The sequence below is a fragment of the Bemisia tabaci genome, unplaced genomic scaffold (assembly GCF_918797505.1).
Source record: "Bemisia tabaci unplaced genomic scaffold, PGI_BMITA_v3".
NCBI lineage: Eukaryota > Metazoa > Arthropoda > Insecta > Hemiptera > Aleyrodidae > Bemisia > Bemisia tabaci.
The window spans coordinates 175,317-188,682 of NW_027311737.1; the positions used below are offsets into that span (position 1 = coordinate 175,317).

A 13,366-nucleotide genomic window follows, 5' to 3' on the forward strand; every position below is an offset into this window, starting at 1 on the left:
CTCATTAGAGTCTCTAAAATTTCCTGTTAAAGATTGGTTTTGTGAGGGAAGACTGCGACCTATTGAACTACATTTGGACTGCATTTTGCAATTTGGAACTATAAATTCTAGCCCGGTTTAAAAACAACGTATGTGCCATTGGTTTCCCTCTGCACATACGTGTTTTTTCAGATGAGACAGAATTTATAGCTCCAAATTGCAAAATGCAATCCATTAGGCATTAAAAGACCTCGGGTCAGAGGAACTGAAGGCACGTATGTTGTTATTGAGATGAGCTATAAATAGTACACAGAGAGAAAAATCAACACAAAAGTTTGGGTAATGCAGGAAGTGAAACACCAATAGTAAAACACTAACACTAATGGAAGGAGATCCACATTATGAAATTGTTAGCGATTAAATTGGCAAAGTTTCAGTTTATTTTGCATTGCAAGTTGCCAATCTCTCTTGCACTTTGTCATGGAGCACATTTGAATAACTTTTAAGTTCTGCATTTATCAACCAGATGATATAAGAGTGCAATTTCATGGCTAAAATTGCATTTTGATTGCATTATACTGCGAAATCTTACCGTCATTTTCGGTGCACTGTGGTACATGGGAGACTCTTCTTTCAAAAATTTCCTGTAACTCGGTTTTCGTGAACCGGTTATTTAATCGCTTCCTAAATCAAACTGACTTAAAACCTGAAAACAGTTCAACTCGAAACGGCTTTTGAACAATCCACGAGAGTAGAACGAAAACGCGTCGACGAAATTTCTCCTCGGAGACCAGAAGACCGTGAAAAATGACCATGAGCCTGTCATCTTGTGAGATGATAGCACTAAGAGAGAAAGTCTGGCAACTAGGCATTTTGAAATCGCACGTGCCGCACTATGTGTTTCTGTTACGGTCTGCAAAATTCGGCGGGTCCGGACAAAATTTGGACGTATTTCTGCCAAACGGAACTATGTGCATTAAGGCATGAGCCCCGAGACCCATAAAAATATATGCATGACAGGGCTCACGCCATAATGCGGATAGTTCCGTTTGGTGGAAGTACGTCCATTTGATTCACGATTTCGGCTGGACGGCCGAAATTTCTCTTTTGTCTAGAGTGGGCCTGGCCGCCCGTGAGATTCGACCGATTTCAGACATTTCGTAATTCAAATGCCGTTTCAGACGTTATTACCTCGTCGGTCCGGAAGTGGCGAGAGGCATTTGCGAGCTACACGATACCTTTGCGGGCTCCACATGAATAAAGGAGAAGTCTAATTTGCGTTTCTGCAAAAGTCCGGTGAATACAAATAGACGTATTTGGGCCGAGAGAAATTATGTGGAAATAAATCCCTGGACTTCAGCCACCGTCGAAAGGTCAATTCTTGGGATTTCCAGATGTTCATTGTCCCAAAAAATACAGAATTATCCTCTCTAAGTTGCATTATCTAATTTATTTCTAAAAAGTGTAATATAAGTTTATAAAATATATTCATTTCATTTTCCTCCACCCAAAACACGGTTTGCCTGATTGCATCATATTTTGTAAAAAGAAATCTTAAATTTTAAAAGATTCAAGCGATGCAATAAACTTCGAAATGAGTCATTAATAAACAAATAATCACGAAGGTCCTCTGTTTTTATCGAATTATCAATTTAAATAAAGTGAAAAGTGCAAAAATGATGCAACATCGCCCGAATGCAAGACATAACAAATTCAATTTTCGGCCGCAAAACCCGTCACATAATTTTCGAAAATGCGTACTCGTAATTTTCTTTTCGAGGTTGCCACATCGCGCCGAGATCCCTCGTAATATTGCGTTATCCCGAGCATAATCCATCGATTTAACGAAAATTTGACGGCATCGGATTTCTTGAGACGGCTCTGAGTTTGTGACCAAAACAGGTTTGGTCATCATGAACTCTTATTAGCGGTGGCGGTGGCTTTCCTAGACTGCGCGACTAGCATGCATGTATAGTCTTACGCGGTCCCTTACCCAATCGCTCGTAAGATCTGGGAAGCCGTGCTCTGCCATGCTAAGGAAGAACGCCGCATGAGCATTCGAGAGTTGCCAGATTTCCTCCAAAAATTTTTTTTTACGGAAATTAAAGAATATCTTTTCTTGAAATTTCCAGGAACTTTAGGTGAACTTGCGGACAAAATTATTTTAAAAACTGAAAGAAAGATATTCATAAATTTACCAGGAAATTCGTGTTTTATCAAAGGAAATTTGGCAACGCCTCAGGGTTCATACGGCGTTTTTTCTTAGCAAGGCAGTGCTGTCGTGCGGACGTTTGAAGTGTGTCCTATGCATTCGAAAGTGTCGATAAAGTCGCAGGGTTTAGAGAGCCGGGTGCCTTCGTAAACGGTCGTAGTGTTGCGCACCAAACAGCACATCTCTTTGAGGGGAAATGTGCTCATATGAGCTTTCTCCCTCTGTATTGAGAATTTCAGCTTTATTCTGATTTTTAACACACGTTGGCTACGTCATCAACTTTTTCTGATTTCTTTCACAAAAATATGCATGTGCAATTTTTATCCAAAAGCCGTCCGATTTTTGCATAAAATCTGAGGGAATTCAGATAAATTTTCAGTTTTCAAAGAGCTTTTCTATAACATTGTTTCCCTCAAGAAAGAACGTAGCTCCATTTCAATGTTGCCATATCTGTCCTTGCAAAATGCATACTAACCAAGAGAGTCTTGGGCATTACTAACTGAAAATTTATCTGAATTCCGTCAGATTTCATGCAAAAATCGGACGACTTTTGGATAAAAATTACATTTGCATATTTTTGTGAAAAAAATCAGGAAAAGTTGGTGACGTAGCCAACGTGCGTTAAAAATCAGCATAAAGCTGAAAGTCTCAATTTAGAGGGAGAAAGCTCATATGAGCACAATTTCCCCTCTAAGAGATGTGCTGTTTCGTGCGCAACACTATAGTCACGACCGTTTACGAAGGATACTTCAGACGCGGTTCGACAAACACTTTTTCTGTCTAAATGACTTGCGCATCTACTGCAATTACTTTGTAAAAGAAATCAATTGGACGTATTTCTATCAAACGGACCTAAGCGCCATAGGGTGAGGAAGGTACAGGGGGGGTTCGATTGGCGGCTGAATCGGGCGTCCGGCTTATTCCGTCCTATACTCGCAATGCTTTTCTATGGCGCTTAGGTCCGTTTGACAGAACGCGCTATCCGGGATTCTAAATTCCTCAAAAGGAACTCAAATTGGCGCTTAGTTCCGTTTGATAGAAATACGTCAAATTTTTCGAGTTAATTCGCCAACCTCCGAATTAAGTTACGTTAATTCGTCAACCTCCAAATTAATTTACGTTACTTCGTCCGGAAGACGACGTTAAAAGCGCATATTTACACTGAGAAACCACCGCCGTATACGTTCTTTATAGAACGAGTCAGAAATGGAGGCTCAAATATATGTCAGTCCATATACCTATCTGCCTATTTTGAGGTACCTACACGAATTTAATTCAATTTTTCGATTGTTGCAGCTGTTCGATCTGCTGAAGATGATGAGGGGCGAAGAAATCACGAAGAAGGTTTCGTGCGTGGCCGGTGACGTCATGGAGCCTAACCTTGGGCTCAGCAGCGAAGACAGGAAAATGTTGGCCGAGGGAAGTGGAAATAGTTTTCCACGGTGCAGCCACTATCCGATTCGACGAGCCCCTCAGGAAAGCTGTCCTCCTCAACACCCGCGGAACCAAATACACCCTTGAACTCGCTAAGGAGATGAAAAAATTGCTAGTAAGTACTCTTTAATATTGAAGGTAGACGTAGAGTCTCTTTATACTGAGAGTAAAGACAATTCGAATCCATTTCTGATTGGTTCCCGTGTTTTAGACTTCCACAGTGTCGGAAACGGGAATAAAGATTAAATTTTCACCATAGAGCACATAGAGTCGTACACTGAGAAAAAAAAATTCGGTAAATCCGAACTAGTTTGGATCATATGGAACCACGATTTTGTTCGGTACACACAACCGAATTATTCGGTCTGTTCAACCGAATTGTTCGGTTTGTGCAACCGAACCATAATAAATTCTTACAGTTCGGTTCAGTGGACCGAAAAGTTCGACTGAGCAGATCAAATAATTCGGTCGTGTGTACCGAACAAAATCGTGGTTCCATATGAACCTAACTAGTTCGGATCTACCGAACTTTTTTTCTCAGTGTAATGTAAATGGGAGAGCTGGCGCCATGTTCTGCTCGACGAGTTCCGAGCCCGGTGTGCGTCGAGTTCGGGTCACTTTTTCGATATATGTTCGATCCAAAATGGCGGTGTGGAATACGTGGTGATTCCTATCTTCTTTGTTTACATTGGATGGCCGGGTACCCGTGTATCGCGAACAATCGATTATGTATCGAAAAAGTGACCCGGCGTCACACAGGAGTCTCGGAATTCGGGACCTGGAAAATGCTTAAAAGTGGCGCCAGCTCACCCACTTACATTACGACTCTATATACTCTATGATTTTCACCAATTGCAAATATTATAAATTGGAATGGACCGGGGTATTAGGGGCACGGCAAGGAACAAACGGAATGAGAGAGGGAACGGAGATAGGAATTCAGGAATGAGTTGATCAAAGATTACAAAAAACTTTTAATTTGTGTAATCTTTATTCCCGTTTGTGACATCATGAGCCGCGTTGTCTCTACTCTCCATAGAAAGGGACTAGGTAGAGAAATCGTCGCTTTTCATAGATGGGCGAATGTATTTTCATCCCAGGGTTGCTAAATCTACTCTCTAATTAGTTTGCACACAAAAACGGGAGCCCAACTTTTTTCCGAAGTAACACCGAACCCGAATCCGTGAAAATAGCGAAAATTTTTTTGAGAAAACCACTAGTCTCCGAGTAAAAATAAAAATTATGAGTGAAAATTTGGCAAAGTTGCAATGTATTGATGTGTTTGGTCAAGAATAGTTGGCATAAAAGAAAATGGAAATCATAGAGAAAGTGAGGAAAGGATTATTTGAAAGGATACATACAGTTTGAAAAAAATTCCCATGTCCTTTTACCATTATCCCCTCACATTCCAAGAAAATATTGGCAGTGCCCCAGTTCTTTCGCACAATAATTGAATGGGACCAGAACATGCAGAGTGTCAGTGTTCTAAAAAACTGTTTGACAACTATGGATATTAGTCCGACGATGAGACGAGTCTAAAAGGCACCGAAATTACATCATCCGTTTTAATTATTGAACGATGATATTTCATCTTTTTGATGCATTACGGCCTGATGACTGACAGTTTTATTCAAGCTGTAAGTCGGCCAATAAGGAGGTTAGAAGGGCTCTCATCAGATACATTCCAAATCGAACATAAACTTTGAGAATGGCAGGTCATTTGAACCAAGGACCGATAGTAAGACCTTATTTCACTTCCTCGACTTAAATTTTTTCAAACGTGATGGAACTTTTGAGTCAAATATACTTAAAATTAGTATTAATCTTCACAAGTCGCCTATCTTGTTGCAGACTCTAATTTATTCAGGAAAAACTCCTTCAGATGATTTCATTGCGAGAATGAGCATACTTCTAAACCTTCATGACTGATTTCTCTTTAAAGTTTTGGCAGGAAATGGATCAATTACATTCGGAAAAAAAAGAATTGCTGATTCAGCAATTCAATTGCTAAAAACAGTGAGTGCAATGTTTCAACGCAGATTTTACAACAAAAAAATGCTACTTTAACCACCCCCGTGATTAGTTTACAATGTGGTTAAAGGAGCATTTTTCTGTTGTAAAATCTGCGTAGAAACAATGCACTCACTGTTTTTAGAAATTGAATTGTTGAATCAGGAAATTTTTTTTCCGTGCACCTTTAAGCTCATTTCAGCTATTTTTTTTTTTTTTTTAATCTCTTTCATAGAATCGATTTAAAAATGAAAGCATTCAAACGCAAAAATTAACTGTTCTACTTCATAGATCGAATGCAATATTCTGCGTTTGCTTTTTTGCAGATGTGCCTAGGTGTACAAGAAACAACTGAAGTGTGCCTACGGACGCAATAGATAGGTTTTTTTGCAAAAAATTAGAGTGAAACCATAATCATTTAATAGACATTTTAGATATCACGATGTCCGTTTACTTTCACAGAAGATTCATCCCACAAAGGCTTAGAAGAGTGCAATTTATCAATGACCGTCTGAGGTCACCCCACTGAGAAGTGATGACTTTAAACATATCAGCAGATTCGTAAAATACCGACAGATTCTCTTGAATACTCTCCTCTCTATTTGGTTCTACGGAGAGTTTAACGCTGACGTAGAAAAAACAACTACCCATAATTGTATCTTCTTTTATTTGTCTCTCTCACTTATTTTTCCTATTTTGCATGAAAATTATTGAATGATTATTGAAATTGATAGACAAAGCTATAGACAAGGAGGATAAAGAAAATCGAGCAATCGTACTGGTGGAAACGGCTGGTTGCAATTGACAAAAGAGGGTGAGTTGTAGACTGACGAACGGCAACTCACGAGAGATCCTAAGTTTCTCCCCTTAGTCTATGAGAAGCATCGCTTCAAAGAATCCATCAATTTACCCTTTGTCTATTGCTTTGTCCATCAATTCCGATAATCAGCCGCAGTGCAGCGGGTTGTGGTCTTTTGAGGTTAATTGGGTTTGGAGACTCCTTAATCAAGTCGTTTCATGATTTCAGACAGAGGATCCATTTTACATTTCGAAGCAAAATTAATACATTTGTCTGTTTTCAGGTTTTTGTACATATTTCTACCTCTTATTGTCACTTACAAGAAAAAGTTTTGTACGAGAAGTCATACCCACCGGCCGCAAATCCTCACAAAATCATCAAAAGCGTCGAACTCATGGACGAAGCGCTAGTCGAATCTGTAGCCAAAAAGTAAGTACTCCAGGCATAACTCCATTTTGTATCAATGAATTGATGCCGAACATCGCCGAAATTGTAATTAGCGAGTTGATTGAACGAACAAAAGTGATGTAATTTTATTTTAAGTTTTTTAAGCCTTAAGAAATAAAGAGCTTTAAAAAAATTACGTCGCTTTGGTTCGTTCAATCAATTCGCTCATTTTGTATTAAGGAGCGACAATGTTTGCCTCATCTTTAAAAACACTTAACTACGTAGAAAGTAACTTCTTATTGCAAAATTTAGCCCATTTTTTTACGCCTGCTCAAAGTTTGATTGTCGAACTAGACATACATACCGTCACCTTCCAGGCAAAGTATCACAAGCGCCATGCGACGTTTAAAACTTTCCGCCGCCATTTTATTTTTTTACTGAGAAATTGTTGGTTGAATCTGTTCGAAAATTTCACTAAATTTTATCCGCAGCACAAAGAAAATTCGGTGTAATTTTCGGACAGCTTCGTTGAACAATTTCTCTGTAAAAAAAATATAATGGCGGCGGAAATTTTTAAACGTCGCATGGCGCTTGTGATACTTTGCCTGGAAGGTGACGATACAGCGTCCGAAAAACGTCTAAGATCTCAGTATGGCGAAGAACGGTTATGATTAGTTTCTATCGGAGTGCAATTCGTTGAATGCAGGTAAGGCCGTGACCTTAGCCTCCGTCGATGGCACGGTATGACGTTGAGCCGTTCCAAAGCTGGCCTCAAATAATTGGTCCAAAGACAAGAAATCGGTGTCAAGCTAGCGGCCAAGATTGCTGGGATCATGTCCCAGCAATTACCTCAGTTTTTTCTGGAGCAGAGTCCACCGAGAATCCGAAGCAGTAACAAGGTCATGGGAGCCCGAGGGCGCGCAGGACGCGATCATTAACTCTGCTGCAATAATTCAGAGGGTCTTTCTTTTTCCTTGGAACTTGAGGTTTCCTGCTGTTCCTTCAATCTTGAGCATAGGCGAACAAATAAACGGACGTATTTCTGCCGAACGGAACTTTAGACGAGTGGGAAAGATGCGGGATGTGCTCTAGAGAACTTGAATTTACTCAAACCATGAGAAAGGCCATTTCAATTATAATATACCTTCAACTGTGTTTCAGGGTTTCTCGTAAAAAATATCTTCAACCTCTGCTCTATACGACTAAATATAGCAAAACTTTTTCCACATAACAGATAGGCTCTTTGTAAAAATGTAGGCAGGTCTGGTTTGCCTAACGCTACCTAAACATAGCGCAATGTGGAATAGAATCACTGTAAAGCATGAGAGAGTGTGGATAACAGCATATTGTCGTACCTTTGACATAAGGGCGTTCCATTTCCACGTAAGCCCTGTGGTCCGTATAACTGTATGCTTTCCTTGGGTCACGTTGAGATCGAGATACGCCCTTACGTCAGAAGAGCGACGATATCTGAGCTTGGAATAAAAACACGCGAGTCCTCAGTTGATGCATTTTTTGATAATGATTTTGACGTCTTTGATGACGGGGTTTGGCTTCACCGCGCCACAAGAAGGATCTTCACCGAGCTTTGTGGCGAGTTCTCTAATGACGTAAGGTCGAGGTCATTTTCATTTTGCCCACTGCAATCAGATGACTTTCCGTCCTCCCAGAATGAGGAAAACCGATCCGTCGGGGAAAATCGCATCACCCTCCGGAAAATTGCTGCTCTTAATTAGCGCTGACTCTGACTTTTGTCAATGTTCGTTTTAGCTACCGTATCGATGTTCAAGTAACAAAAAACGTATCTCCATTGTAGCGTTCCAAAATCTCCAACCTTGTTTTATTTTTGGAAAACTTCCATCAAATCGACACGTGAAAGCCGTTTTACACGATCTTATAGAAAAGTAGTCACATCGATACTGCCGTGCTAAGGAAAAACGCCGTATGTACCTTTAGGCGTTGCCAAATTTACTTTGATAAACTACGGATTTTCTGGAGAACTTGCGAATATAATCCTTCCAATTTTTCAGACAATTTTGTTCGCAATTTCACCTAAAGTTCCTGAAAATTTCAAGGAAATATATCCATAACTTTCCTCAAAAATACATGTTTTATCAGGAGAAATCTGGCAACTCTCGAATGTTCATACGTCGTTCTTCCTTAGCACGGCAGGATAGCTAAATTGCAGCACGTATTTCCATTGCTGTGTTTCAAAACCTCCGCTCCTAGTTCATTTTTTCCGAGAGGGACAAGTCAACTATAATAGTTTGAAAACACGGAAAATTCTACTCACAAAAAAGAAAAATCAAGGAAGTTTTCAAGAAATTACGTTGACTAGTTTTCCAAGAGAAAAATAAAGTATAAATGGAATTCTACAACGTCGCAACGTGCGGTCTCGCAAATAAGCCATCGATGTGTGGTTTTCAGGTTGTTATTCAGTAAATTTCTTTTGCACTCACGACTGAATTCATAATAATTGAGACACACTTTTTTCAATGTTTAAAAAAACAACAATAAACTTGTTGCTCATTGCGCAATGATAAAATGAGACTTATTTGAAAATTAAAACTAATAAATCCTGACGTTCAAGGCTGTTTTCCAAGAAGCCCCATTTCTGATTTTTAAACCTCAAATCCAAAATTGATCCGCATTTTTTCGTACGTTTTTACAGAATCCTCGAAAACTTCCCGAACTCTTACGCTTACACCAAAAATCTTTCAGAAGGATTAGTAGTAGAATTTACGGAGGCTGGACTTCCTGCTATGATTCTTAGACCTTCCATTGGTGAGTTACAATCTCATTTTTTAAGAGATTTTTCTTTTGAATATCTCCAAACTTACTTTCTCTCTCTAAAAAAAGTTATACATTTATTGTATGAAAGCTTATCTTCGAACAGGATCAATCCACGAAAAGCGATTTTGCTGCTTGATCTATACAATATATAAGATTTTGAATAGTTTAGGAGCGAAGAGATAACATTGTCTGCACTGATAGGTTCCAACAGGATTAAAAAGAGTAATTTTATTCTTAATTAGGGTAAGAATTCCTATATTGTATGCAAAGATGTATGGCAACACGGAGAAAAGAGAATCAATGCATTTACAATGTTTTTATCATCGACACCGATGCAAAATTATTTTTACCACAAAACTAACATTCTTACTACGACTATAAAAGTAAGGAGGGAAGTAAAGAGGGAGCCTGAAATCTACCGTGAGCATTGCAAGAGCAACGATTCTTTTACCCCCGGAATTTCCCTAGCTTAAGACCAGAATTAATACTTTCAACTATGCCCAAAACTGCACTGATTTATTCGTTTCAGCTCTTCAAAAGTAATATCTTCGACCTGATTCATTTTAAAACTAAATGATACGAGCCAAAATAGTTCGACGTTTCAGGATTACGCATTGCCCCAAAAATCTGTCCCATTATGTATGTTGCATGTATGCAAGATTTTTCTTTCAAGTCTAAAAAAAGAAGACAATCATGTATTTGATAGTCCTCACGAAATAAGGAAATCAGCACCGTGCCCCATACACATGTGAAAGAACCTTAATATTTTACAGGATAAGTGACAGGTCTTTCGACTCATAGGTGAACGGAATGGGTCAATGAACACAACGCATGGATACAACTATACGTGCTCCTTGGACGCGCGTGTTGCGTGCGGAAAATTGAAGGCGCTTTGTCTTTCCATAAGTTCTCAGTTGGGACTTCATGTTCACTATTCTGGGGCATGTTGCGTGGCTGCCGTGTCACTGTGTCATTGACAATTATTCTCATCACTGTTACCCAATGTTATGACTGTTTTCTCAGTATCGTTAGCTATAAATCATTCATTAAAGTATAATCATTAACTTCTATTCTTGGATTTTTCCAGTGATTCCGGTGTGGAAGGAGCCCCTTCCGGGTTGGACGGATAACATCAACGGACCTACCGGCCTTTTGATTGGGGCTGGCAAGGGTGTGATTAGGACTATGTATTGTAATAATAAAGGATATGCCGATTATTTGCCTGTTGATATCTGCGTCAATGGTATCCTGTTGGCCGCTTGGAATTACATGTACAACAAGTAAGTAATTGTTTTCTCCTCTTAAAAGGTTGAGATAGCGCACAGTTGAATATTTTCTTACCCAAGTAGCAGTGATCGCGATACATAGCGGGTTCATCGGTTGATTATCGCGATTATATCGGTGGCAATTTATCGCATTATTATTAAATAGAAAATTGCGATTTATGGCGATTAAATCGCTATGCATCGCAATTTTTTGTTCAATAAAATCGAGATCAATTTTCGTCGATAAAATTGAGATTAAATCACCATGTATCACGATTTTTGTTGCGATAAAATTGCGATTTTATTGCAACAAGATCGAGGATAATAGCTCAGATGTTCATGATCTTAGCGATTTTATCGCCGACAACATCGCAACAAATCGCGATTTTTCCGTTGAAAAATGCCACTTGGGTAGAGGTGCATCTTTACTTTACGTTTGGAGAGAGATGGAATTGGAACCACGATTAGTTCGTAATGATATTACGATATCCCAGAAAAAAAAATATTCCATTGTTCACTGTACCAAAATCGTAACACAAAATGCAAACGGTGGTGTAAATAGGGTTGTGTTTGATAAGTATGGATGAAAAAACTACCGAATAATACATCACAATCGGACGTATTTATGCGAAATTGAACTATAGGGAAGTGGAAAGATGGGGTGTTTTTGTTAGTGTTCGGGTCATAAGAATGAATGGGAATTTAAAAGCGCCAGCGACGTCAGCGGTGAGGACCGGGCGCGGCACGAGCGACGACGACTAGGTCGTCAGTTCCTTAACTCATGAGCCCTGTCCACAAGGCTCTTGTCACATGCCCACGGCTCACGAGTAAAGCGCTCAGTTCCTTTTGATTTAAATAAAAATCTCGCTTTTCCATTTTCTCAAAAGGAACTACATAAACTTTTACATTGTTTCTTATCCAGCTTCCACGAGCACACCCCATCTTTCAACTTCCAGATAGTTCCTCTTAGCATAAATACGTTCAATTTTGGTATTTGAAAATTCTTTCTCACATTTTATTTTTTCCAAGCATTATAGATTGGTGAAAAATTTTCAGAGGCTATTCTTAAAATAAAAAAAAAATTCAAAAGAGAGTATGTGCAAGAACGATTAACAGCAGCTCTTTTCAAGGAAATTAAATGAAATTAAATTTTTGCACTATCTTAGATTGCGATAATTAGTGAAGGAATTTCAATAAAGTGGCGTGCTCTGCGATAAATCGATTGATTTGCCATTTCAACCTATGGAAAAGGATCGACGAACAGGGTGTTCACAACGAACACCTTGATAATCGATGCTTTACCATAGCGTCAAATGGGGAATTATCGATAATAATCGATGTAACTTTTCTTTAGTAACTGTGTAAGCAAGCATTCATTGAGATACCTATCTGCATAGGAATTCCACTGGCGCACATATTCCAATTCCAAAATTAGCCTGAAATAACGGTTTCTTGTTGCAAAATGCAGTTCAATAATTGTGGGACTTGGAGAACAAGGCGCACAAGTGCAGCTTTTGCTATTTCCAAAAATACATGTTTTAAGTTTCAAAATTACATGGGGTTTTATGGCAGAAAGGAAGTTTAAACTCACTTTTTGATGCTTTAAAGTTGGATTTGAGTTGTAAATTTTTCGCAGAATACACTTTTAAACTAGTTTTAGTTGAGTTCATGAATATCGCAATTTTTTCAAAAACTGCACTCATGCGTTTTGTACTTCAAGCCCCTCAATTGTAATTGAGGTTCAATGCATGAATTTTGATGATTACAGGGACTTCGAACGGAATATATGCCATCTAACTTCGAGTCAAGAGTGGCAGATCTCCTGGCAAGAAATCATAGACGTAGGCAAAGACATCGTGACATCAGACGTGCCTCTCAACGGCGGGATCTGGTATCCCGGAGGCAGCATGAAGACTAGCCGATTTCTTCACAATATTTGCACCATTTTGTTTCACTGGATTCCCGCTTACTTTTTGGATGCCATTATTTTCTTGTCCGGCAACAAACCTGTGTAAGTGCTAATTGGACGGCTTTCTGTCAAACGGAACTATGTGCATTACGACGTGAGCCCTGTTATGCATGTATTCTTATGGGTCTCAGGACTCATGTCTTAATGCACATAGTTCCGTTTGGCAGAAATACGTCCAATTTAAAATCTCCTCATTTCTAAAATTAAAACAGATGTTCGGAACGAAGGGCAGTTAAATAACCGATTCAAGGCATTTGCGTTTTCGGCATCTTGCACGGAGAAAAAAACTTCGTGCATGAGACCCGAAGTTGAGGTCATATGGATATCTGAAGTTTTCGGATCACGCATCCAAAAACTTGAGGTCGAACTGCCGAAGTTCGGGTCAGACATCTGAAGTACTTAGGTATGTACCGGATACTTTAGATATGTGACCCGAACCCTTCGGTAACTGACCTAAGTACTTCAGATGTCTGACCCGAACTTCGGCAGTTGGACCTCAAGTTTTCGGATGCGTGATC

At 39.3% G+C, this 13,366-nt stretch overlaps 1 protein-coding gene across 1 annotated transcript in view; it reads left to right on the forward strand.

Moving 5' to 3' along the window:
- The window catches only part of LOC109042340 (putative fatty acyl-CoA reductase CG5065), a 68,621-nt gene that overhangs the window by 49,804 nt on the left and 5,451 nt on the right, over positions 1 to 13,366 (forward strand). The window contains 6 exon segments of the mRNA XM_019059024.2: positions 3,488 to 3,610; positions 3,612 to 3,740; positions 6,718 to 6,863; positions 9,493 to 9,605; positions 10,702 to 10,894; positions 12,648 to 12,890. Coding sequence (XP_018914569.2) covers positions 3,488 to 3,610; positions 3,612 to 3,740; positions 6,718 to 6,863; positions 9,493 to 9,605; positions 10,702 to 10,894; positions 12,648 to 12,890 — 947 coding nt within the window.